At 41.4% G+C, this 26,545-nt stretch overlaps 1 protein-coding gene across 50 annotated transcripts in view; it reads left to right on the top strand.

Moving 5' to 3' along the window:
* BRIP1 (BRCA1 interacting helicase 1) overlaps positions 1 to 26,545 on the top strand; it is a 47,038-nt gene that overhangs the window by 7,953 nt on the left and 12,540 nt on the right. For all 50 annotated transcript variants that reach the window (XR_007779135.1, XR_007779123.1, XR_007779110.1 and 47 more), the window contains exons 7-16: positions 485 to 775; positions 1,216 to 1,437; positions 1,729 to 1,928; positions 4,719 to 4,851; positions 5,391 to 5,542; positions 5,626 to 5,797; positions 5,911 to 6,048; positions 6,397 to 6,558; positions 22,904 to 23,063; positions 23,394 to 23,515. Coding sequence is in view for 1 of the 50 variants with exons in the window: in XM_050981791.1 (XP_050837748.1) it covers positions 485 to 775; positions 1,216 to 1,437; positions 1,729 to 1,928; positions 4,719 to 4,851; positions 5,391 to 5,542; positions 5,626 to 5,797; positions 5,911 to 6,048; positions 6,397 to 6,558; positions 22,904 to 23,063; positions 23,394 to 23,515 (1,752 nt within the window). In the remaining 49 variants the exon portion in view is untranslated. The remainder of the gene's footprint in view (positions 1 to 484; positions 776 to 1,215; positions 1,438 to 1,728; positions 1,929 to 4,718; positions 4,852 to 5,390; positions 5,543 to 5,625; positions 5,798 to 5,910; positions 6,049 to 6,396; positions 6,559 to 22,903; positions 23,064 to 23,393; positions 23,516 to 26,545) is intronic.

Here is a 26,545-nt window from a genome sequence, read left to right as displayed (position 1 = left end):
AATGGCACAGCAAACATGTTTCTAATGGAGAGTGTGTGGTGCAGTCTGTTTTATCTGCACACAGAGTTCCTGAACTCTGCAGTTCTGCTTGCTTTAAGGAAAAAAATTATTTGAATTTGAGTGTCTGTTCCAAGTTTTCTTCATTGAAGGTTTTGGACTCTTGCTCTGTAACAGGAGTGTCCTGAGCTGAAGCTTCAATGTGAGAATCTTTATTTGCATTATTCACGTGTGTAAATATTCCACTGGGTTAATAATTCTTTCTGACTGGGTTATGATAAAACTGTGATTGCTGTAAGGTTTTTTTTAAGAAATTTCCTGGCACAAGGATGTGGTGCTTTAACCTTTTAGAACTTGTTGCAGCTTGATGGGCAGCCCTGGTGACTGAGCCAGCTCTCCCAGAGGGCCCTTCCCAGACCATCAGCAGATTTGGCACATTCATCTCACAGTGGGCTTTTGTGCATCATTTTTATATCTTGGTTTGCAGCCTCCTGGCCCTTGCACTGAGTGTTCCTGTGCTTCTGGGAAAAAACCTGATAAAGATCCCAGTCACACAAAGAAGAAAGAGAATGGGGATCGCTTGTGTGTTCCCAAAATTTTTTTTGGGACACGAACACACAAGCAAATCACGCAGATCAGCAGGGAGCTGAAGAGGACAGCATACTCCTGTGTCCCCATGACAATCCTTTCCAGCAGGGATTACACCTGCATTCATCCTGTGGTGTCCAACAGCAGTAACAGGAATGAAATGTGTGTAGAATTGCTGGAAGGAAAACATGTGAGTAATTTATTTGAGAAAATGAACGTTCGTTAAACAAAGTCAGATTTAACAACTGGAATGAGTAACATTTTTTACTTCTTTATATTATATTGGTTAAATACCACCTGTGGTATTAAAATTAAATATTAATTGTTAGAAAATGTTGATACACTGTAAAAACCCATGATGGCAGGAATAAGATTTATGACTGCCAGGTTAATAATAAGGCTTAAATTATCTCTGGGTTTATAAATGAAGAAGAAAGATGTGTCCTTTATTGATGTACATTTTAGAAACATGGATTTACATGACATGAGGTGTTATTGTCTGGCATAAAGAGCAGCTGTTAGAAATGTTTCCAAGAAATAGCCAAATGCATGGAACTTTGGGAGACTTTAGCCTGCTTGGTTTTTGTTATTTCTTGTACCCACAAAATCTCTTCACTTCTTTGCTTTCAGGGCAAGTCCTGCTCTTATTACCACGGTGTTCACAAGCTCAGTGAGCACCATGCCCTGCAGCCTGCAACTGGGCTGTACCAGGCTTGGGACATTGAGGACCTGGTGAGGCTGGGCAGGAAGCTTCGTGCCTGTCCCTATTTTGCAGCCAGGGAGCTCATGGTGGGGGCAGACATTGTGTTCTGTCCCTACAATTATCTCCTGGACCCACAGATCCGGGACAGTGTGAGTATATTGGGGAGAAGTGACAAGAACTGAAGTTACAAAAAATTACCCACTGAGTGTTTTGTTTCTGTGGTCAGCTGAGATCCCATTCATGTCCAGAATAATATCTATAAAATAACTCCTGGGGTTTTTTCCCCTTGGATATTTTCTGGGTTATGAAAATTGATTCAAAACCTGAAAAGCTTCATTTGCACTGTGCTGCAGAATATGCATTTTTTAACAGCCTGCTGCTAGTTGCTGTTTCTCATGTCTTTCACTCTGTTTCACTAGACAATCATTTTCCTTTCTCAGATGGACATTAACCTAAAAGACCAAGTAGTCATTTTGGATGAAGCCCACAACATTGAGGACTGTGCTCGGGAGTCCGTGAGCTACGGGGTTAGCGAGAGGCAGCTGCGAGCTGCCCGGGAGGAGCTCGATTTCATGGTCAGCAACAGCATCAGGCAGAAGCACCATGAGCCCCTCCGAGCTGTGTGCTGCTCCTTGATCAAGTAAGGCAACTTCTCATTGCTTTATATCAATTAATGTGTTTTAAAATAACCTTTAGATTGCCTTTGATGGTATAAGTTACTCTGTCACATCAGATGAAATGCAACAAAGGCACACTTACAACTGTGCAGTTGTTTGATTTATGTTCATTTGAGGAATCCGCAGGGTTTGAACTATTAAAAAAATTACTGGTCTCATATGGAAACATTGAAGTTCTCTTTTGAAAAGTCTTGTGCTCTTCAATGATGTGCTGCTCTCTATGGGGCTTCTTTGGACTCCTGGTTTATAAATCTCAGTATGAAAATTTTCATAAGATAAATTTTGGTATGTCACACATTTGCTTATTTGGCAAATAATAATAGCATTATTTTGTCAAAGAATTAATTAGTTCATGTTTATAGAATGCTTTCAGAGCCTTGGACAGAAAGTGTTTGGAATTTGTTCTTGGAATCAGATTGGAATCAACTGAGTTCTTCCTCGTTGAAAGTGAATTTGTCAGTCATGCCCTTTGTTTTCCCTGGGAAACAACTTCCTGGAAGGGGAAGAGCTGAGCATAAGTTGAAAATCATGAGAGGGGATGTAACAAAAGCCAATGGACAGAAGCCCAGGAGGAAACAAGAGGTCCAGGGCAAAGTCTTTTGGGTGAAGTAGAAGTATCAAAGTCAGCAGAAAAAAGTGCTACAAGTGGCTTTGCAGTTAACTGAGTTTTGCTCCAGCCTGTGCAGAATCTTCACTTTGCTGCACTAGACTGTGCAGCAGAGCACAGGAGGAGTTCACTCTGCCATGCTCACTCTCAACTCAGAGTCAGTGTTTGTGTCACACAGAGACAAGGGACTTTTTCTGCTTGGCAGAAGCCAGTTCTCCTACCTTGGATATTTCAAATGTTAAACTTCAGTAAAAGATAACAACAGCATGGCTGAAGAGTTGATTGCCTCAAGCTTTTTAACCTTATCAGGAAAACTAAGGTTGATTGTCTTGGCAAATCTGCCAGCAGCATGAAAAGCAGTTGCTGGAGAGCAGAAGACTGGGTGTAAATAGCCAGGAATAGGTAAAATGCACCTGCACAGGGACATGGCTTTGCCAAATGCATGGGGAGCTAGAAAATAAAATCTTATTTCACTTCTAAAGATCCTGGGCCCTCATTCCAGAAAGCACTTAAGGATGGGCTTAGTGCCACAGGGTGCTGCAGTGACCTCTGTGAGGAATTTGCAGCTGGGCCAGTGGAGGTGCCTGGCAGGCTCTGCTGCTGAGCTGCACATTTAGCAGCACTGATCACTTTGTTCAGTGCAATATGCTGTGTCAACAGGGGAATTTTCTGGTAGTGAGGGAAGCAGCAAATACTCTTCCTGGAATTGAAGGCGTGTGTGCAACATCCATTCATTCTTTTCCTGGAAATACTGCATACAGCAATTTTCACTTCAAAACCAGAGATAACCTTTCTGGGAATCAAGCTAATTTTATTTATGCTTCCTGCTTAGCTCTAAAAATAATTTAACAGCCTTTGCAAGTAAATGCTTTAATCTTAGATGGATTTTTTTTAAGAATTTAGGGTGTTTTTTGGTGATATTTGGCCATTGTGTTTGTATTTGCATTTATTATTTCAAAAGTATGTGATGATGTTTGAAGTTCATAACAGGGAAAGATTTTACATTTCCTGAAGTGTTTTACCCATTGTAAATCTGTTTAATTCCTGTCACAGGGCCCTTGTCCTAATTTCAATCCCAGGTCTTTTTGATGTTACATTTGAGGAATTGGGGCCTTAGTCTTAGTGATCACCATTCCTTAATGAGAGCAAGCAAATGATAGCCAAAGAAGTGATTGTTGTGGCAGTATTGGTGGGCTTTGTTTGCATTTAACCTGGCAGATGGGAAGTTATATTTTAATTGTTCCATGGATCAGATTATTTGTGCTGACAGGGCAGGAAATCTAGAACTGAAACAGTCCCAGAGCCTTGCTCTCGAGTTGCTAATGATGAACTGGTTTTGCAGGTAAATATTTTGAGCTCTTGCAGCACTGACAGCTGTCCTTTTGATGCCTCCTGCCTTTTGATGGAGCAGACAGCTCCAGCCTTTCCTGGGAGGGAGAGAGGGAGCTGTCTGCTTTTCTAGCCAGAGACAAGGGCTTGTGCTACTGCAGGGATGAAGGAGGACATGCTCACTCAGAGAAAATTCCAGCTCTGCCACAAATGAGATGGTCTCCACGTTTAGCTCATGCTTTTAGCAATCAATCACATTTTGCATTGTATTACAATTATAATTCTGTTTCAAGTTGCAGCAGTTGCCAATACCTGTGGGTAGGTTTAAATGGGCACTCTTGATTGCCCCACTTTCCCTTCCATGTGTAAATATGAAAAGTGTTCATTTCATGCCTCAGGATTTGTTCTTAATTGGAAAGTCAGCAGCTGACAGGGATGATAAAGCAACCTGCAGCAATTGGAGTAGTGATGAGTGGCTTTAGGTATGCAGCAGAAGTCTTGCTTGAATGAGTCTGACATATCATAAGAGGAAATTACATTTTAATTCCTTTTCTTTATTATCTATTATATGAAGTATAAACATGTGAGGAGAAATTTTCTTCTCATTTCAATGAGCTGCATCCAAAGCAGCTCCATGGGAGTTCAACAGTGAAAAACAGGCATAAAGGAAAACCAGAACCTCTCTCCTTACATGTAGTAAGACATTTATCATCATCTTCGAAGTCTGGTGCAGTTTTTGAGGTTTGCTTTGTACGTGCAAAGTGTCTCTAAATCTTTAAAATCAATGCTGAAATGATTTCTGCCTTTTCTCTTTCAGCTGGCTGCAGGAGAGCTCTGAGCAGCTGGTGGAGAGAGCCTATGAAAGTGCCTGTAAGGTGTGGAGTGGCAAAGAAATGCTCAACTTTTTGTACAAAATGGGAATAACTGGGATTACTTTTCCCATTTTACAGGTAATATTGTTTACTGTATAAATGAGCATCACCGTGCATAATACTGGTGGTGTTAAACATCTTAAAATGCACAGAAGTTAAATGGAAACAGGTCTTTTCATTTACTGCAGTACTGAAAAGTTGTCTGAAAATGATTCCTGATGAAAACCAGGAGTAATCCACTCGAGCTTCTGGAATTTGTGGAGGATCAATGTTTTGAAGGATACAATTGCTCACATACAATTACTTGAATTGAACCATTGAGCCAGTGATATTTTTGCCTGTTCTATCCAGCTGTACTTTTATTGAGTGTTGAAATGTTTTTACCCTATTTTCAAGCTTATCCCTCCTTTCTGTGGAAGCCAGTTATGTTTAAAGCATTGTTGAAAATGGAAAGTATTGTTCCCTTTCCCTTGGCCCTTCTTTGCCCCTTTCCCTCTGACTTTAGAGGTGTTTTAAATGAACTTTTATAGCAGTGAGCTGACAGTTTTGTATCTCTATTAATTTTGAAGTTGAGAAGACACTTAGAATGTTGTTGATATGGAATTTGCCTCTTGCAGAAACATCTTGTTGCTGTCCTGGAAAAAGAAGAAAAAGTATCTATGCATGGGAGAGAGGAAATTATTGAGGTGCCAGTTGTGAGCCCTGCAGCACAGATCATGCTCAAAGGCCTGTTCATGGTCCTTTCCTGTCTCTTCAAAGAGAACAGCAGGTCAGGTCTAACGTTTATCAGCTGAATGCTCACAATTTGATTGCTTAATTGTAGTTTTTACTGATATTTCTCTCTCTGTGTAGGTTTGCAGATGATTACAGGGTTGCTCTACAACAAACTTACACCTGGATGACTGAAGACCAACGTGATGATGCAGATACAAGTTCCTTCTTCCCGAGGCCCAAGCACAAAAAGAGCTCAAGGCAGAAAACCCTTGTCCACATGCTGAATTTTTGGTGCTTGAACCCTGCTGTGGTGAGCTGAGTGGGAAGAAAAAATGAAATAATCTGAGTGATAACAAATACACATCAGATCTGAAAGGGATTGCATTGATTTTCTAAATTCCTGCTTTTCTTTCTCCCACCTAGGCTTTTTCTGACTTAAATGAAGTTAGAACAATAGTTCTGACATCAGGCACACTCTCTCCCATGGATTCCTTTTCCTCAGAGCTTGGTGTGAAGTTTTCCATTCAGCTGGAGGCGAATCACGTTATCCGGAATTCCCAGGTAAACTGTGCTTGGCTGTTCCCTCTCCTGAGCTCCAATGCTGCCCATGGTACAAAAACCAAATAAAAGTGATGGCAAACCCATTCTGACAGTTAAAAGAAAGGTCCAGACTGTTGCTTGGCTTAATGCAATGGAAAATGACATTTTTAAATGAATTAAGAGGCAATTTTTAGACACATTTCCTTGGAGAAGTTGCTCGTGCTATATCATATCAATTACTGTGCTTCAAGTACCGAAATGAATTGAACAAATACCTCAACATTTCTTTCACACTTAAAATGTCATGATTGAGCCTGCTGTGATTTCTGCAGCGTGGCTCAGAGCTAACCTTGTCCCTGTGCCCCCCAGGTTTGGGTGGGCACGGTGGGCGCTGGCCCCAGCGGGCGGGAGCTGTGCGCCACCTTCCAGCACACCGAGACCTTCGAGTTCCAGGATGAGGTGGGAGCCCTGCTGCTGGCAGTCTGTCAGACACTTGCCCAAGGAATTTTGTGCTTTTTGCCATCCTATAAGGTAAGGAAAGGTGAATTGCTGTTCTCCCTCTCAAACCAAACACCTTTGAAAATGCACTGTGGGATTTTCTGCTTTATACATCAATATACAGCCGTGTTTACCAAATCCATGGATTGTAATAACACAGGGGGATTGTATTGTTTAGTTCTTGGCATTCAGGTTTGTTTTCATGAGCAAGCATCTTTGGTATTTCTCAACAGATTCACTTATTAACACAGACAATCATTTCAATTAGCATTGCCATAAAACCAGCCAGATCCATAAATTTTCCTTATGTTGTTTCCCTGATGGTTTAGAAATTGTTTATTAAGAAAAAAATTAAAAATCACCCCATGAAATGATACTTTCTGTTTAACTCAGCAGCAAGAATGTCTTTGCATGTTCTTTCTGTGCTATCAGAATGCAGAATTCATCCAGGTAATTTCTCCTTCCCTTGCTTCTTGTTCCATTTCACTGCATTGGAGATTGGAGTGTATTTTTCTTTAGTCAGGGGAATTGCTCACTGACATTGGCTGAAAGGAATCAAATTTCTCCATTTCAAACTATGTAATATCTAATTTCACTGACAACACTTATCTAATTATGGTTAATCTGGATCTCCCAGTAGTTCTGCTTTCTTCTCTATTTGTTGTTACTGTTGTTTATGGTCAGGAACAGCAATATAAACCTGCAAGATAATTCTGTAACTCATACTTATTTTTCCTTTACTGCTTGCAAGGGTGTGAGTTTTAAAATTTTAAATGATTATTTATGATTTTTAAAAATCATCTTAACAGGCCAAACACAAAGACCTCTAAAAAAATCCTACCAAATGATTAAAAACACCAACATGATGGAAATAGAATTTCAGACCTTTCCACTCATCTCTAAGGTTCATAAACAGAGAATATTTTACAAAATGAAATAAAAACTATTTCTTCTTTTTTTACAATCCCTTCATCCTTTATTATTTAACTGGCAGGCTGCAAAGGGAGGGCTGTTTCTTGCCTGGGTGTCTTTCACAGTGCAGTTCCTGACAGTAACCATTAGGTGACCACATCAGACCAGGTAATGGAAGCCCCTGAAAAAAGCAGATTACTGACCATAAATTTATTTAACCTCACAAAACCCTGCACTTCCATGCAAAGGAAATGATCTTACAAGAAATCTCCAATTTATTTAAGAATTGAACTGCAGCACCTTTCAGTTTCCAGCGTTGTCTTTCCAAGTGTGTCATGTTGGAGAGTTGATCTTCCATATCCAGACCTGACAAATATTTATGGAAGTTTTTATGAGAATAGCAATGTGAGTTGCAAGTACAGAGAGACTTTGTAATGACATTTAATAAAGGAGGAAAACAATTGCTGGCCAGCTCTGGAACCTTCCCCCCCCTGCCCTTCTGCCTCCCTGAAAGGTCACCCTGCACACGCCGAGTGTTCTGTTCTTTGTAGGAACACTCCCTGAGCCCAGCAAAGTATTGATAAATAGAAATTGCAGACAATTGAAGGATGATATTTTAAAATCACATTGCCAATATTTTTCTATGGATGCCCTTTTTCTTCCCCCTACTTTTATTCGGGATTGGGTTGCCTTTAATTCTGAGATTAATATGTTGAAAATACAGAATAATGTAAGCACATTAATACAGGGAAAACAAAGTATTCTTTCATCATCATAAAGAATATTTGCATTTCAAAAGTGATTTGTCACAGGAAATTGCTGCCTCTCTTAAAAAAGCTGCAGCCTTCAAAGGAATTTTTCAAGGCTGTCAAGATCTGATTAATACACATGGTCATGGACCTCACTATTATGATTTAAGCAGATTTTTGGATGGCTCAATCTGTTTTATGAATTGAAGCTTCAACTTTGGAATAAGTGACAAATAAAGGGTTTTTTTTTTTTCCTGTCTGGAAGGCTGAGGACAATGCTTTGAATTTTAAGTACTTTCTATGCAGATAATTTGATGGAGCTGGAATTTAGTTGGCTATGTACATTGGATTTCAGTTTGGAATCACTACCTGCAATGTGAATGGGGAAAAAGCAATAGTAGAGAAATTTCCCTTTATCTTCCTCAGGTATTTGAGTAAATATATTTTTAATTGAAGAGTGGCTGTTTAAAATATATGTATAACAAATATATGGACTTGATGCAGTGGAGGAAAATATATGGCTGGGCAAACAGCCCCTCAGCTGTACATGCCCACATTTGATGGGTGTCTGTTATGAACAGCTGTGATGGTTCATGTGGGGGAATCCACAAACAACATGGAAATTTTTAATGTCATTGTTGGAGTTGTGGCACACTGACTTCTAAAAAAAAAATCAGCTTGATCTTAACATGCACTAAATTCCAAAGCTCCATCATTTTTAAGGCTCCTAAAACTGGTGATACCATGCAGCAAAAATGCATTTATGTGAAAATCAGTAGCAACTCCAGCAAAAAACACTCTATAAAAGAGAATATCAGAAGGTGCAAAGATTGCCCAGCAATCTAAGATGCTTTTAAACAAGATTAAGATAAGGCCCATTAGGGCTCATGTTGCCAACCTGTCTGCATTAAGATATATCTTGCCTGGTGCCTGCATCTTGGATGATTCATTCAATATGTGTCATATCAAAGTCAGGCTAGCCAGCAAGGAGAAAAATGCTAATGCTTATAAATTTTAGTGCTAATCCATCATGATGAATTAACTGACCTTTCTTAGTAGCTTTTTTTTTTTTTTTTTTTTTTTTTTAGCAAAAGCAGCTTTGGACAATGATGTTAATGTTGCTTTGGTTTGTTGTGTTCTCTGAGGCATTGTTGGTTAATTTGGATCTGCTAATTGAGGAGTCATCATGTGCAAGCAGGATTTTTGCAGTTGTAGTTGGAAAGGGTTTGAATGAGTGTTTTCAACAGGAAAACTTAGGAACTGATAAGAATTCTCTGCTTGAAAATCTGAGCTTGCAGGGAGGTTGGACTGGATCCCATTTAAAGGTTCCTTGCAACCCAAACTACTCCATGATCATGAAATAGTGGCACAATTAGCATAAATTAGCATATAAATGATTCATGCTGCATTGCACTGGCTGTTTTCCTTGAGAATTTTGAGGTAAGGTTAGAGTGATGACACGCAGCAACTTTTGCCACTTGCAAAAATACATGCTGAATTTCTCAGCTGAGTTTTTATTTGTCTCATGACTTCAGGAGCTGCTCCTAGAGCTGAAGCTCTGTCAGTCTCATCCCATTTTCCTGCTCTCTGGGCTGCTGATGCTTTCTGGAGTGGGAGCAGCCAGGATTGGGTGACAGCAAATCCCTTTGGGCTGGAGCTCCTCTCCTTGCTGCTTGGCTCCCTCTCCCTGTGTCAGGTATCCACCAAACCTGCCCAGGAGTCTCAGGCAGGTGTTGTTTGCCCTTGTGCTGACAAACCACTCTTGGCACCCTCCCACAGCTCCAGACTGGCAGGAATTAACAATATTAATTAACTCTGAGCAGCGTGGAGCTGCTGTCAGCAGACTGAGCATGTTCAGGTTCAGGGCAATGATTTGGAATCAACAGGAGGGAGCTCAGCTTAACCCCTGGCTGTGTCCACATGGATTTAAACCTGGCACCCTCAGGTATGGCAGGCTGAGGGAGGGATATCATTTCCTGATTAATTCTCAGTGTCTGGCTCTTCTTCATTTCACACAGAGCCTTTTCTTATTGAGATACATGAGATTGGTAGGAATTCTTGTTTTCAAGAAGTGTTTCAGTAATGAACAGAACTCTGCAAAGACAATATTTGCATTTCTAAAACTTTCCTGAAACGTGGGTTTGTAAATAAATTATAAGAAACCCATTTTTCCTGCCATCAATAAAACAAAGCAGTGCTGCTTTCAGACAACTTTTACTTATTTAATAAATTACCTCAATAAATTTCCAAAGGATAGTAGTCTGTTTAGCCCAGCCTATTAAAAGCATTAAGATTTGAACACTGGCTGTTAAAATGAGTAAATGGCAATATCACAAAGTTAAACAAATGCCAAAAAACATTTTCCAGAGTACTGGGATTGTAACAATACCATTAATGAGGGCAAAGAGGTTTTAATGCAATTTGCACATTCTAAAGTTTCAAAAAGAGGTTTTGAGTTAGTGCATTATTAATGTTCTGAACATCTGGAACTATGTAAGAGCCACAGACATTGAGCAAGTGCAGGGTTTCCCCACTAGGTCTGATGCTGGCTGATTTCCTCCCCAGCCAAAAGCTTGTTTTTAGAAGTTTGAGACAGTAAAATGACAATATCCAGATAAGAGAGAAACATTCCACAGCCTCTTTTTGCTTGTATTATGTACAGAGGAATAATTGGGAACCATTAGGCTCGTGCAGTTAAAAGGTGAACTTTCAATTAAATAGGAAAATAGTTCTTTGCACCACAGATGGGGCTCTGAGGAATTATCTACTAAGTTCCATAAAAATGCTGAGCTTTTTCTGCTGGGTGTATTTCTGTGTTGTATGCAGGGACAAATGCTTCATCAGGAGTAATAATCTCCTTGATGTTCCTGTTGACAGCTGTAGGAGGGCTTTGAAGAAGAGATTTACTCCTGTGTGTAAATATTTGCAGGGTGTAAGGATCTGTTTGTGTCATTCACGACAGAAATTTCTTCTTTCAAGTTACATCAGCATTAACTTTCTGCATAATTTTAGTGTTAGAGAATGTAATTGACACAGTTACAGCCTTAAAATGCTACAGGAAACAAGAATGCTCCAAGGTGTCATCCAGTTTGAGATGTTTGGACTGCAGCTGCAGCCCAGCATCCCTGGCATGGAAAGGAAGCTGCCTTTGAACAGGTTTGGCATTTCAGGAGTGAGTTACAAAATAATTGTAAATTAATAATGATGCTCACTTTCTGCCCAGCATTTGCTTTCTGCTCCCAAGGGAGAGGTTTTCTCTTTCTCCAGAAGCCTCATTTGTTTGAGCCACACTGCTGCAGGGGAGCTGTGACAGAGAGAGAGCCCAAAGCTGGGGGGGCTTTAGGGACAGGTCCTGGCAGCCTTCTGCCTCCAACTGCAGCCCAAAGGAGAGCAGGGTGAGGGAGGAGTCACTGAGCACCCCCTGAGGGCCCCTGGGCTTGTGCTGGCACTCTGGGCTCAGCAGTGCCCTGCAAGTGCCAGGAGCTGTTCTGGGGCTCTGGCTCCACAGTCACCCTCTGGGCTGTTCTTTCTCTTTGGGAGGAAAGGCTCCTTGCCAGTGTCCTTTGTCCTTCCTCTGCTGGAAATCTTGGGGAAGTGATTTCTGTCTGCTGGGCCATGGTTTGGGGAATATGAGCTCTAAAAAAAGCTGAATTCTAATGGCTCCCAAATTATTCATTTCAACATTTGCACCTAATAAATGCAGATAGAATTTCATTTTACTTGTCCATATTATTTCTTCTTTGCTTGTTTTTTTTTGCTCTTCCCCTGCAGTGGCAGTTTTCTTTTTGAACTTTATCTCAGCTTCTTTATGTTTTATGGGTTTTTTTGTTCCCATTAATCATATACAGTATCTACTTTCAGTTTAATTCTCTATTTTCCATCATTTCAATATCAGTCATATAAACTGTCTAGCTATTGAGGCTCTCACAGTCATCCAAAAATACAATTATCTGAGAGCTCCAAGAGCTCTGTAAATCTTCATGTGATTCCTGAAGTCTCCAGTTTGCTTTTCCCATTGACTTGGGCATAGAAATGTCTGTAAAAATCCCTGTGGGAGAGGGGAGATTTTAACCATTCCCTCACAACCCTTTGCTCTACTTTGGGCACTGTTGTGAAATTGCTTCAAATAAAAAAACACAGGAGCAGAAGGAATGATAAACTCCATACAGAAATAATTGCAGTGAGAGTTTTTGTATCACCAGGTATTTAATATTTATCTTTAATGTCATCAGTTCAAATGAAATTTGCAGATGGAGCAGTTCACACCCTGGCAGGATCATTTCTTGTGCAACTGCAGAGGCTGCAGCAAACTCACAGCCAGAGTAGTGCTGGGCTCTGCAGAGGAATAACTGAGCTGTTGGCTAGTTCAAGTTCTCCTCAGCTCTAATGATTCATTAGAAGGTTTTCATTTAGAAGTTTTTGAGTTGTCTGAGTTTTGTTATTTTTGCTGGTTGTTTTTTCCCCACTGCTTGGTTACCAACAGCAGGCCAAGATAAAATTTTCTCTTTGGAGATGATAACTGACAGTCTGGATAATTGCAAAACGTGTTTTCCTGCTTAAATAGTATGTCAGGATCATGGATGTACAGCCCAGTTATGGGTGATTTTCCTGATTTCTGGGCAATTAGAGACAATCCAAATGTTAGAGATGCTTTGAGACCTTGGAGGAGCTGATCTGGGAGCCTGTGGCTGGATGAGCAGGTTCTTCCCCCTTCCCTGTGACTGTGCTTGTGCTGCTCTGTGCATCTCCTGAGCAAAGGAAAAGTTTTGATCCTTTTTATTCATTTTTTTCCTAGTTGGTTTCCAGATGGCTTTGTGAACTGTGCTGGCTCTTCAGGAGGTCAGAGAAGTGTCAGAGACAGCTCAAGGGAAGAAATGATGTTGCACGTTCCAAGATTATCCCTTTTTGTTTTCAGTCTTAGGGATGAAACATTTTCTTGTTTCTGGGGTTTTTTTTTAATATGTTTTCCAGTGGTTGATTGTAATTGGAGAATCTATAAAGATCCTCCTTTGGAAATCCTGATTTTTTTCACTGTGGCTGATGTTGTGAAGCTGTTGGTGAGAGTTTGCAGCATCCTTAACTGGCTCTGTGTGACTGTGAATTAACCAAGTAGCTGGAGAGGCACTCAGGTGAATATTCTGGGTGACTGGAAATGTGAGTGAGGTGACATGAAAGGAATGCCCTGTTGTGGCTCCTGCTGCTGTCTGGGCTTGGAGCTCTGTGCTGTCCCTGCCCTGAGCCCTTCCCTCTGTTCCTCCTTGTGCTGGAACCTCCTCCTCAGCCCAGGGGAAACCCCCACGTGTGCCTTGGCTCCCACATGCTCTCTTTGAATTGCAGCTGCAAAGAATGCACCAACACCCTGCTCCTGACTGGCTGAGCTGCTGTGCTGACCAGCCAGGGCTGTGCAATAATTCAGGTGCCCTGTGGCACTTGATTTTTACACAGAGCAGCTCCTTGCTGCTGGTGCTGCTCGTCACATGAAGCCCAATCCGGAGCGACAGTCATGGCAGATTATTGGATATTATGTCTAAAAAAATTATCTGCCATGCTGGCAGATGAGTGTTTGGCCTGTGAATTTCACACCCTGAGAGTTGGGCAGTTTAATATTTTATTGCACTGTTAATTTAAATACCCTGAGCAGACAGCATCGGGAAAATAAACAAAAATCTATTATTGTTTCTCACTTCCGAGCTCTGACTTGTCAAAGTGCTGCAAGCTGAATTGTTGTAGCTCGTTAACACATGCTCCAATTTCCCTTGTAATTAACACTTGCTGCTTGCATATTTTTCCTCCTATTTATGTAGGAACTGCATTGAAAATGAGTTTTCCCAGTCAAGAAGTTTGCACTCTGTGAGTGATGGAGTCCTGACTGTAAATAACAGAGTGAACGTGTCTTTTTCCTCAGGAGCTTTTAATAAAAGGGAAGGGAAGCAGTTGGGAGCAGGGAATAATATCCATAAGCAACATCATTCTTAGGAAGGTGTATCCTGCCCAGGTTATTTTGGCATTAATGTTCTAAACCTTTACAACCTGCAGAGCTCCTGGTCCCTTTGCCATGTTTGGGGAAGATTCAGTGCCTGATGTGACTTCATGTGTGAGAAACACCAGATTTGAGAGAAAATAACTGGAAAGGATGGATTTAGGGAGCATGTTCTGCATCAGCAGTGTAACAGCTCATACAAGAAGCAGAATATTAAATGCATTGAAAGGAGTACTTGGGCTGTTTTAAATTCAGAGAAATTTGACATCACTGGGAGGGTTGGGAGCCAACAACTTGGGTCTTAGAAAATGAGAAAAATCATGCCTCAGTTTTACCTTCTGATAGGGTAAGCAAGCTCCTGTGTGAGAGCATTTAATTAGTGAGTGCTGTATTCTAAAGAGTGTTCATTGCACTTTGGTTCATTTTACAGCTCAGTAATTGGCTAATTTTTAGCAAAAATATTTCAAAATAAAAAAACTTGCAATGTGCTACAGTAAAATCTTCATTTTCAGCTTTTACTTCCAATTTGGGATCATTAGGTGAGAAATGATTTTCCTAAGAATCAGAAAAGTCTGTTATTTCTTTCTTTGTAATTTTATTTTAGGGGGACAGAAGGGAAGGAGGGAGAAGGGATTGAGTTGGGAACTTGGAAGAAAAACTTGGTTTATTTATGTATTTATTGCTTTGTTTAGAATTGTCTAATGAACCTGCTGGAGGCACATGAAGCATTTCCTGAGGGGCTTGGGGAGGGCAGCAGAGGCAGCTCAGAGCTGTCACCCTGCCAGGCTGGGCAGGTCCCAGTGCCAGGGGCTGGCCCAGCCTGGCCCTGTGCCCCTCCCTCAGCTCTCTTCTCCCAGGGCTTCTGGGCCTCATTGCTCATGTGCCACTAACACAACCTTGGATTATTTTTTTCCCTTTATTCTGAAAAAGCACAGAGGTCAGGGATGACTGAGCTTGGCTTCTGGCTGGGGGAGGGCAGCAGTGGAGATCTGACTTCATCCATGCCCAGTTCATCATTTTCCTTTTTATTCCAGATCAGGATTTAAACCATCCTTTTAAAAATCAGTTTTTTTCTGGAGAGCTCTCCTTGCATGAAGGATTTTCCCTCCCTGGGATGGGAAGGTGTAATGATAGCCTAGGGTGGATGTACAAGCAGTTCCTGGAACACAGAACTCGTTGTCTTGGTTAATTTTAAAACCACAAAAGAAACCCTGCTTTGAAGCAGGTTGTTCCTAACCAGTTCCACAGAGCTCAAAGACTGAACAAAAACTCTCCAGCTTGTTTGGGGGGCAAACATGTTGGGTTTTTGGGGAGAAGATTTCTGTAAAAAAGCTTCTTTAGCTGCAGAAGCAACATATTAGCAGTGTTTTTCTGAAGGCTTTGGCGTGCCAAACATTTCATTTTTCATTACTGTTGTCACCGTTCACGTTTTCCATTATTTAAGGGGGTTATTGAAAAATTGATGGTATGTTGGGACCAGAGAGACATCCTGTGGCTGCAGTGGTGATTTATGGCACATGGAACACACTTCAGTGCTTCAGCTTCCTGCTGCTGAGCACCACTTTGTCATTGTCCCCAAAGAAAAATCCTGCCAGTGAAATCCCCCGTGCTGCCCCCGAGCTGAGTGATGCATACTTTGCCTTGGAAAATGATGATGAATTATTCACCTTTTATTGTGCTGGAGTGTGCACATGGTGATCAGAACCTTGTTCATAAGACAGAGTTTTTCACCTTGGTCAGGGTTTAGTTGAGTTGCACAGTAGCTTTGTCTCTTTAATTTTTTCCTCCTATTTTTTATTTCCCCTGCACAGATTTTACCCCACATTTCCCACCATCTGTGGGGATCTCAACACCATTCTTGGTCCTAAGTATTTGGGTTGATTTCATGTTTATTTAAAATTCTCCTGGAGAAAATAAGTATGATGGTTCTCCATTTGAAAATACACCTTTTCCAGGGAAAGGCTTGAAAATCTCACCTCTGTGGTTTCAGGTTTTATCCTTCAAACTCATTTTCTGCTGTGAAGGAATAGAGATTAGACGAATCTCCTGCAATAGCACAGTGCTATTAGACAAATCTCAGTGCAATAGCACAGATTTCAGTCCAGGGCAGCTTTTTCCCAGAAGTGCTGAGGACAGACAGACTCCCTGACCACCATTTAGGACAGCTCAGAGTCTCTGTGATCTTCCTTCAGAACTCTGGGAGAAATGGAGAATATCAGAATAAATGGCTGCCATGGCTCCAGATCCCTGCACAGCCCCTTGGATTCATAACTGAAATTTTTTTAGTATTTTCTGTTTTGCTCTTCGGAACATTTCATTCCAGAGGCTCTTTGGGAAGGGAAATCAGGCAGGAGTTCACCTGGGATTTGGACTCAGAACTCTGGGTGCTGCCCCTGATGCAATGAATGGGAAATGTGCAGGAGAGAGCAGGTGGAGCCTCTCCTTGATCGGAGTAACACCCTTGTGTGGCCTGTTTCCATTAAATTCTCCATTAAATCCATTTATTTTTGCTCCATAAAGACAAGATTACCCTGTGCCTGTGTATTTATATGGATTTTTAGTATTTCTCTCCAATTCCCTATTAACAGTGGGAATTTAAAACTCTATTTTAAAAGTAAATTTTACTTCAAAAATGAAATATTTTGGCACAGATATTTTCACATTCTCTTGAAATTAAATCTGTTAGAATTGGAAGCTGAGAAAATGAAATTTGAAGTTTAAAATAGTGGAAAAAAAAGTTTCTATTTTGCATTGGCTCAGTCATTCCAATGACTTTTCCTGGGTTCAAACCCTCCCATAAACACGGGGAGGGGCTGTGAATCAGTTTCTTGCTTAACCTTTCATGAAAATCTAATTGAGTGCAAACAACTGCTTTCAATAATTCAATGGCCTCAGTTATTCTTGGCTGGTGGAGTCCCAGCCCAGAGCAGAGCAAATGTCTGGGTGTTGAGCAAAATTGAGGCTTTTTTCTTTTTTTTTTTGGTGAAAAATATGATTAAAATAACCTTTTAAAAAAGGATGTGGGGTGATTAAGAGGAAGAAAAGGTGAAATGTAAATGATTTCTGCCAGTTGGGTAAATGACTGAGGTGAATGAATATTCTTTTAGTTCTTCATGAAGTGTGGAATAATTTTGGTGATTTTGATAAATGTGATTGATTTCTTTGCTTGCTTTTCATCCCTTTTGCTCCTGTGGAGGGACATTGTGCTTTTGATGGTGCTGTTTTGGATGGTTCCAGGGTGCTGCTCCAAAGTGGTTTCAGGCTGGGATAATGGACATTAGAGTTTGTTGGATAGTTAGCCCAAATATTTTCCCTCCTATTTTTGGAAGGAAACTCAATTTTCCTTTCACATCCATCCTTCCAGGCAGTTTGTTCTTGTCCCGTCAATCTTTTATTCCCTTTTCATTCCTGTTTCCTTTCTTCCCTCTGTTGTTTCCTTTCTGTTCACTTTTAACCTCAAGGGCCCTTTTTGCTGTTGCTGTGTTGGTTTTGTTTTGGGGTTGGTTTGTTTGTTTTTTAACTGAAGGTGAAAATGGAATAAATTAGTGATCCTGTGACCCCACATGGGTAAATTCTTTGTAAATTCTTCTTTTTCCCCCAAAGTGAAGAGTTCCAATGTTCCTGGAGCTCAGTTGCCTGTAGGATTCTGGGCCATTTAGTACCAAGTTTTGGCAAAGTTCTTAGTTCAAGAACTCTCAAATAACTTCTGCTAATTCTCTACTTTTCCAAACCATCTTAATCATGGAAGAAATTAATTTAATGGGAACCTGTGTTACCAAAAAAAAGTGGGTGAGGTCTGGCCAGATCCACTCTCCAAGTTCCTTTGAAATAACAGGAATTTGAGGCCACTTTGTTTAAGGAGTGCCTTGATTTAATGTCTGAATATGTTTTAGGATTATCACTAATATAGGGACAGTGACATCCTTTCATAATGGCAGTGGAACATTGATCCAGGTGATTCTCCTGGGACCAGAGGGATTGGAACAAAAACTTCCAGCTGGAGGAAGGCACTGACTCAGCAGATGTGCTGCTGGAAGGTTTGGAAGGGAATTCAGTTCCTCTGGAATCAGCCATGAGAAAACCACCTGGGCCTGGGACCAGCAGAGGATTGCTGCAGTGGAAAATGGGATGGCCTCAGGCTGCAGAAGGACCTGTCACAGTGGATGGGGTTCCTTTACATTTTACTATTTATTTTCACTGATGCAGGTGGAGCCTGGGTTCTTCCGTGATCCAAAACAACCTGGGGTTGGTTTTTTTGCAGGCAGCCCAAATGGGGGAAACATTTTGTAGCAAAGCAAAGGGAAGTGCAGTTCTTGATAGTCTCTCTGAATTTAAGAGTTTTCAGAGTTAAAAAAAAGCCAAAAATCCTTTTTGTTAGGTTGTGCCACCAAAGGTACCTTTTGTGATAGCTGGTATTTTTCTGGTCAGATACAAACACTGCAGAACAGCACTGGGGGTCTCTGGGGCACTCTCTGTGTTGGTGGGGGGATGAGAACCCAGTTTAGTGCCAGTCCCCCCCCTCTCAGTGCCAGTCCCCCCCTCTCAGTGCCAGTCCCCCCCCCTCAGTGCCAGTCCCCCCTCAGTGCCAGCCCCCCCTTTCATTCCCAGCTGACCAGATCCCCCTTGTTCTCCCAGAAGTTCTCCTGGTGCCCGGCTCCTGTTGGTATCTCTGGAGTTTTGTGCTGCCTGCCTGCTTGTAGAACTTGTGTTTGACCCTTCAAACACGTTTCCAGCCCACTGGAGACACACTTGGATTTGAAGCAGTGCTTATTCACCAAGAAAATCCTGGGAGCAAGCACAGGGAAAAGGCTTTTAGATCAATGCTGCTCCCTCGGGGAGCTCAGACTTTTTGCACTAGCAGTGCTGCCAATACTGTGATTTTATTAAGAAAAACCTAATGGCTCTTCCCTTTCTCTCCTCCAACTACCTGAATATTTGAATAACAATGAAAAGTGCAACTTCATATCATTACATAGAGGCAAGATCAAAAAAAAGCAAAGTTTGAAGGAGTGGGGTTATTTTAGGGTATAATGGCAGATTTTTAAGAAGGGTTACAAGATATTTGTGTAAGTTCTGTTCACCTTGAAATAACTTTTCTCCAGTTATTGTATAAATGTGGGGAAATGAGACAGCCTGTAGTTTTACAGGTGCACAAGGACACAATGCAATTGCAATGATAATTATTTTAAAATAGTTAAGAGTTGGTAAACTGCCCAGTAAAGTCAGAGCTGTTTTACTCTGCTGGCAGGTGCTTCTTAGGTCATTTTCCTTTTTGTCCTGTACTGCTCTGGAGGATCCTTGGATATTTTTGGGTGTTGCTTCCCCAAGCACTTTGGATTATTTCTGTGATACCTTTTTTTATCTGCTGACAAGGTGTGACTAATTTATGACATGAATCAATGCTAAAATATTTAAGAAATATTTAATGTAAAGAAATTAGCAGGAAAAGAGTTAAATAAGCCAGATTTTTCCTGTTAGACCTCTTCTTTTCTCAGCTATTTTCTTCTCCACAAATCCCTGTCAGGAGGTGATGGATCCTGCAGGAAAAGCTGAGCCCCAGCACCTGAAGTTAACTCCAAGTTTGATCCAATGGTGGAAATTACAATCAGCTTGCCTTAGGGTGAAATGCATTAAACAAATCTCTGGGTCTGCTTCATGACCTGGCAGCCCCCTAATGTGATTTTTGGCACTGTATGAAACAAAGCAGCAAATGGAGAAGGGCAAAGCTGCTCCTTTGTGGGCACACACTGCAGGGTTTGGCCTTGGAGTGCAGCATAATGGAAGGAGTAAACAGCTCCCCCCACCCCAGACTTCCAGAATATTCCAAAAACTGCTCAGAAGGGAATGTTGGCAGAGATGGATGGTAGAGCTACACCCTGAGCCCCAGGTTTTTATGGATCATAGCTGACAGGTGTCTTTAAATTGCAGAAAGGAATAAAAGGGAAAGCTAGCCCAGTAAACATCCCTCAGTGCATGGGAAGATGACAGATTCTTTCTAACAAGATTTTCTGCTCTCTTGGAGGAAGACCATTTGTTAATAAACCATTTGAGAATCCATTTTTAAGGGATTTAATAAAATATACACAGGCTGCCTTCCAGTGCAGGAACTATTATTCCCTTGGGTGGGAGGAGTGACTGACTGGGGGCATTAATGGTTCCTTCTGTGATTCCTGGCATTAGATCTTGCTCCCATTTGCACTTTTCCAACCCAAAGTGAAATAATTTTTTATGAGAAACCCACATTTGGTTCCTGGCTCTTCTGAGGCATGTGTGTGTTCTATATTTTATTTATCTGTATTCAGTCAGCTCCATAATTCTTGTTGTTTTAGTGGCTGTCCAGGCCATGGGTCCTGTGCTTTTGTGGATACAAGGAAAGTTTCCCTATCTAGCAAACTCCATTAATGGAAGAGGTAATAGCTGTTGTGTGAATTAAATGAATTGTTCCATTCTTGCCAAAGATTTCATAAATAATTCCCCTATTTCCATCACAATCACAGATTTTTGTTGTGATGGTTGCTGTCCATGGAACAAGAAAGCTGAAGCTTGGTCCAAGGGAGACTTGCCTGGAGGGGCTGGGGAACCCACAAGGAGCAAAGATCTTTTCTTAAGAATTTGGATAAAGGTTTTCTCCTGCCATCCTTGCAGTCCTGAATATAAATTTTACTTCTTTCAAATATGAGAGAAATAGGGTGGAATTGAGGGATTAAGGAATTTTTGTGAGGAGTCTTGCCCTTCTGGCAAGAGCACTTCCTAGGGGTGTGTTGGTGAGAAATCCCATGGGTCCATGGGTGGGAGGAGAGGAGACAATCAGGGGTGAGTGACCCTGGCAGATAAAGGCTGGATGGTTTCATGAATGGAAAAGTGAAATTGAGCTCTACCCAAGAGTCTGCTGTGCTCTCTCCCTGGGCTGCCCTGGCATGGCTGGCAGTGCCAGGAGCCAGCTCAGCAGGGATTGCTGAGTGGGGCCCAGCAGCCCCCAGCTGCACAGAGCAGCAATGAGAGCTGGGAAGATAATGGTGTTCCAGCCCCTGGCAGATCCCAAATGGATGTGCTTGGAGCTGTAATGTGTTTGATTCTTTGCTTTCCCAGAATTATCTCCACATCACATCCAAGAGCTGAGGCCACAGTGGCAGGCTGGGATGGCAAGATGGACACTCATTGCTCAGTCACAGGATTACAGCCTGGATAGAAAAAGAGATTACAGACAGGATGCTGCCAGGAAATGACAGAGCTGGGAGGGAAGGGGACAGACAGGAGGACAGACACATTTAGCAGGGATGATTTAGTCTGCAGCTACAGCTGTGTGAGGGGAAACTGTCCCTACTACTCATCACTTACTCTCTCTGTGCTTGCTTGCTAATGGTGGCACATCAGTAGTAAAGCAAGAGTAATTCCCTGAGCAGAGGCTGGGACAAACCAGGGAAAATGTGAAATTACAGCATTTGTCCCCACTTGTGAGGAACCCATCCAAATTCTTCATGTCAGAGAATGAGTTCAGGTCTTTAATGCTGAGGACATGAAAAATGCAAAGGGCCTTGTAACCAGTTCCTATAAATTCTCCAGTGTGACAACAATTAGTTGTCATTAGTTCTGCTTCAGTGTAGCACTCAGACTGTGGATTTGGACAGGGGACAGATTATTTTTGTAACAATCACCCATTCAAGGTCCTGGGATCTTGGCTGGAGTGCACTGGAAACAAGTGGGCTGCAGTGAGGGGATGCTGTGGCTTTTGGAGGAATGAAGCAGGGCAAGTGCAGCTTCCAGATGGAGCAGTTTGTGTAGCCTGGAGCAAAGTATGGAAAAGTCTTCAGGAGGGGAGTGGAGGGAGGTGCAGACCCAGTGAGAGCACAGCCCTTCCTGCAGAATCTGAGTTTAAATCTCATATATGAAGTGCACAGAGTCAGTAACCCACTAAAGATCACTGAGCAGCAGAAGGGTGGAATAAAGGATTGAATTCTGTCCATTGAGCCAGAGCTCCTTGGCTCACCCTGAATGTGCTGCTTGCCTTGCCCTTCTCTCCAGGGCAGCTCAAGCAGGGACTTTTTTGCTCCCTGACTTGATAAAATTCCATGTAGAAGTTGATGCCTTTGCTAAATGACCCACACCCAGCTGACTTCAGGTTCTGTGCTAATTTTAATCTCTGATTTCTGTAATGCAGCATTGTCAGTGTTTGCATTAAAAGTGGGACAAGTTTATTTGAACGTGTTCTGACTTGGAGTGAAATGTGCACAGCTCAGAATTTGGGAGGTGTAACAAAGCTGAGGGGCTCTTCAAGAAGCACAGGAGGCTGAAAAATCCTACATCAATATTCCCTTCCCCAACTTCTCTATGTAAATTTTCAAGTGTTGAAAAGTTCTGGAAATTTAAGATACAGAGGCTTGTTTCAAATTGATTTAGAATTTGTTTCTGATCTTACTTAGTGATCACAAAACAGATAACTTCCATTTTTTTTGGGATAACATTCCTCTATTTGAGCAGTAACACAGGATGCTTTTTAATGGCCACTGTCATAGATTTGGCTTTGACAAATCAAGCATCTGCATTATTTCTAATTAACAAAATAAGTGCTCCCACTGTTTCCCAATTGCTGCACAGCTGAGGTTCCATGCATGGTAGGAAATGTTGCATTTACAAATACAAAACTGGATAATAATATAACTTCACTGAGAGAAAAGTCTTTGTGTGCTTTCTTTGAGCAGTTCAAGTGGCTGACATGGATTTTCCTGTTGGTTTTCAGATGCTGGACAAGTTAAAGGACCGTTGGATGCACACTGGCTTGTGGAGGAACCTGGAGGATGTTAAAACAGTCATTGCAGAGCCCCAGGGAGGGGCCAAGAGTGACTTTGATGAGCTGCTGAAAATCTACTATGATGCAATCAAATGTAAAGGAGAAAAAGGTACATTTTTCAGCCATTCAGAATGGTTGATGCAGACTCTTCAAGTAAAATTCAAGGTTTATCATTGAACATTTTCTTATAGATACACATTGTTCTAAAATAATTAATTACTCCTCTATTATATAGTCCAAAATTATTTTGCTGTTTGATGGTCAAAATCAGAATATTATTGATCAAAGTGGAGTTCATCTCATCCCTCTAACGAGTCTCTATTTTACAGCCACTCCCCCTTTCCAGCCAGTGCATTATTCCATTTTTAAAAGGTTTTGGTGCAAGTTTCTCCTGTTCCCCAGCTGCTCCTGGCATGCTGAGTGTTCTGTGCTCTTGCAGATGGGGCTCTGCTGATAGCTGTGTGCAGAGGGAAGGTCAGTGAGGGGCTGGATTTCTGTGATGAGAACGCCAGGGCCGTGGTGACCATCGGGATCCCCTTCCCAAACGTCAAGGACCTGCAGGTAGGACATCACTTCAGGGCTGGCCTGGATTTCATGGCATCTTCAAAACACTGAATATCCACAAAACAGATGTTTATGGCATCTTCAAACGTTATGACCAAATAGATTTTGTGCATCTCAACACGAATATCCACAACGATTTTTGTGTCATCTTAAAAACACTAAATATCCACAAAACAGATTTTTATGTTATTTTCAAAACTAAATAAATATGTATAAAACAGATTTTTATGTCATCTTCAAAACACTATGCACAAAATATCTTTTACCTTTGAACTTCTCTCCATCCCATTTGAATTCTTTGAGTGACCTTGCACAGGTAAGAGGTGGAGCACTGCTTTAAATAAGGCAGGTTATTGCAGAAAATAAAACCATTTAATACTGCTTTAAATAAGGCAGCTTATTGCAGAAAACAGGTGGAAAGATAAGGATTGTTTAATGATGTTATTATTTTCCAGTATAACTGTGTATGTCTCACCTTTCTGATCCCATTGCCTTCTTCAGTGTCATTATTTGTCCCACTTCAGCACAGAGTGGAACTGGAAACTTTTTCCAAGCTTGTGCTGCTTTATTAGCTTGTAGTTTTGAACATGAATTTATGACACAACATAAACTCTTCCTGGATACTGAGGACAGCACTGTTTGGAATATTCGAGCTTCGTAACTTTAGGCAAGAACTTGTAAGCCCCATGTAAAAACAGCATTTGGAAATGGCTGCAGTTAAATAAATCTGAAACTGTTTGTGTTTTTCAGGAGGTGCTGAAAGCAGCATCCTGTTGCACTGCTGTGTAATTGCCCACCTCAACACTTCCTTCCTTTTGACTTGAGCAGGGCTTGTCTGACAGAGATGATGTTCCATTAGAGCAGGCACTGCAGAGCTGAAAGGAAAAGAAAGGCAATAAATATAGAAAAGTATTTTTCTAGGCTTTCTGCTCACTGAAAAAGAGGTTTATTATTGGGTAACACCACTTCTTTCTAGGGGTCTGTGCCACTGAGGAGCTGCCAGTCACTGTCACTGGCCTGTCCTGTGTGCTCCTTCTTGGGACTGCTCTGTGAGGCCAAGAAACAAAGTGAAGGATCACAGGATAAATAAATACCAGCAGCAGCTGGATTCTGGTTCTCACTAATGCCAAATCAAACAAGAAAATCATAGGTTTGCACTTGAAAGGCCAAACAGACTCAGCTTTGGTTTGAGAGATGTGTTCTGAGCTTAAGTGAACAAGCAAAGGCTTCTTTGTTGTCTGCAGCATGTGCCTAATTCCAGCCTTGCTGGGAAAAACCACATCCTACAAGGGCCAGGGAGGCTGGGTGAGTGCAGTTCCTCCAATGTTTGCAGAATTCCTTGGAGCACTCACTCAGCCACAACATTCTTTGTCCTTCTGAAATATAATGCACTCCTCTGTAGTGTAAAAATTCACATTTCAAGAGTGCTCAGTCTCTTTCTGGAGTTAGAAATGCTGGGTTTGGGGGCATGTGCTGACAAGGGATTGTGGAAATCCTTTGTTGTGTGGCTGGCAATTAATGCCAAATGATTTCCTGAAAATCAGTGGGTTTGGGTTCTAAATGGTACAAAATTAGGTTTAAAAATATGTGTTCTGGCTGAATTATCTTCACAGTGGATTGTGGTTTGATTTTACCTTGAGGTCAACCAAATATTTCAAATATCAGGATCACAGGTACTACAGCCCATTTCTGATAACTGTATTTTAAAAATCAGTGTTCTGTTGAACTATTTTTAAAAATTAGACTGAAGAAAACCCCTAAATTTTTCAGTAGGGCTGGAAACAGTAGCTGCCAAATTGCAAACAGCTCAAGGTCTGTTTAGAGATGGGAATGCCCAAAGCTCTGCAGTGATCAATTCTGGATGAGAGCAGGGCAGGCCCCAGTCTCAGCATGAGCTCTGCAGAGCTGCTGCATGGCAGAGCTCCTTCAGGATGCTGCAGGAAATGGCTTTTATTTTACCTGCCTTTATATTGAACAGGGTTTTGTCTTGCTCACACTTTAGGGTGATCAGACCCACAGCAATTCTGGATTAATGCTCATTTTTTTACCAGCTGAGTTGCAAGAAGGATGGAGTGAAGAAGGATGGTCACTCTGAAGAAGGTTATTAGTATCTTTGTAGAAATAGAAAAGAAATATGGAAGATTAAACATCTTTTTCAGCTCGGGAAAGGAGTTGGAATTCCCAAATGAAACACTTAGAGAATAGTTGCACACATTTGGTTGGTGTTTCTTTGGATTTTGTGGGTGAAGCAAAAAACTGGGTAAAGCTTTGAACTTGTGGGGAGGATCTTGAGTTTTCAGCAGACAGAAAATTCAAACCACAGTGGCACAGGCCAGGTTGGCCTTGGACAGAAAATTGTGCCTCTGTGGCTCTCCCACAGCAATAGGTGCTCAGCAGAGGTTCCAGAGGAGGAAACTGATAAGATGATTGATAATGACATTCCTTTAAAAATAGGAAATGCAAGTGATTAACAATTCCCTTGGAACAGCCATGAATGATATGCTGCTGGGATTGGTTTAAATCACTAAAAAGTTCTGGGCTTCTACATGAAAAACCCTTGAATGTCTGCTTTTTGGGTTCATAAAAGTCCTCTTAAGCCTCAATTCCATAACCCCTTACTCCTGCACAGAGCTGTTACTTGTGTGAGTAATCCCTGTAAGGCTCCCAGGACTGACACAGGCAGCAGGCTTTGTGGGATTGGCCCTTTGGAGAGCAATATTTTATGTTGGCAGTTTGATGTTGGCTCATCTCCACTAATATGACTTGTCTGTGATCAACCTGCTTTCTAAATATGTTTTATGATTTGTAACTTGATTGAGCTGTAATATTAGGGCACATAAATAATGGGACAGCCAGAGATGGATAATCCCACAGATGTGTTATCTGATGCTAACATACTGTTAATTAACTTCTCTTAGATATTTTGAAGTGCAGCATTTTGGATCCAGACATCAATCTTGGGCAAGAGACTCATTGTCAAGCGTGATGAATAATATCCAATTTTAGTTTTTCCATATGTTTGTGCTA

This window comes from Serinus canaria, chromosome 19 (genome assembly GCF_022539315.1).
Source record: "Serinus canaria isolate serCan28SL12 chromosome 19, serCan2020, whole genome shotgun sequence".
NCBI classification, from domain to species: domain Eukaryota; kingdom Metazoa; phylum Chordata; class Aves; order Passeriformes; family Fringillidae; genus Serinus; species Serinus canaria.
Note: the sequence above shows the minus strand (reverse complement) of the source record. Positions and strands in the feature narration are given on the sequence as shown.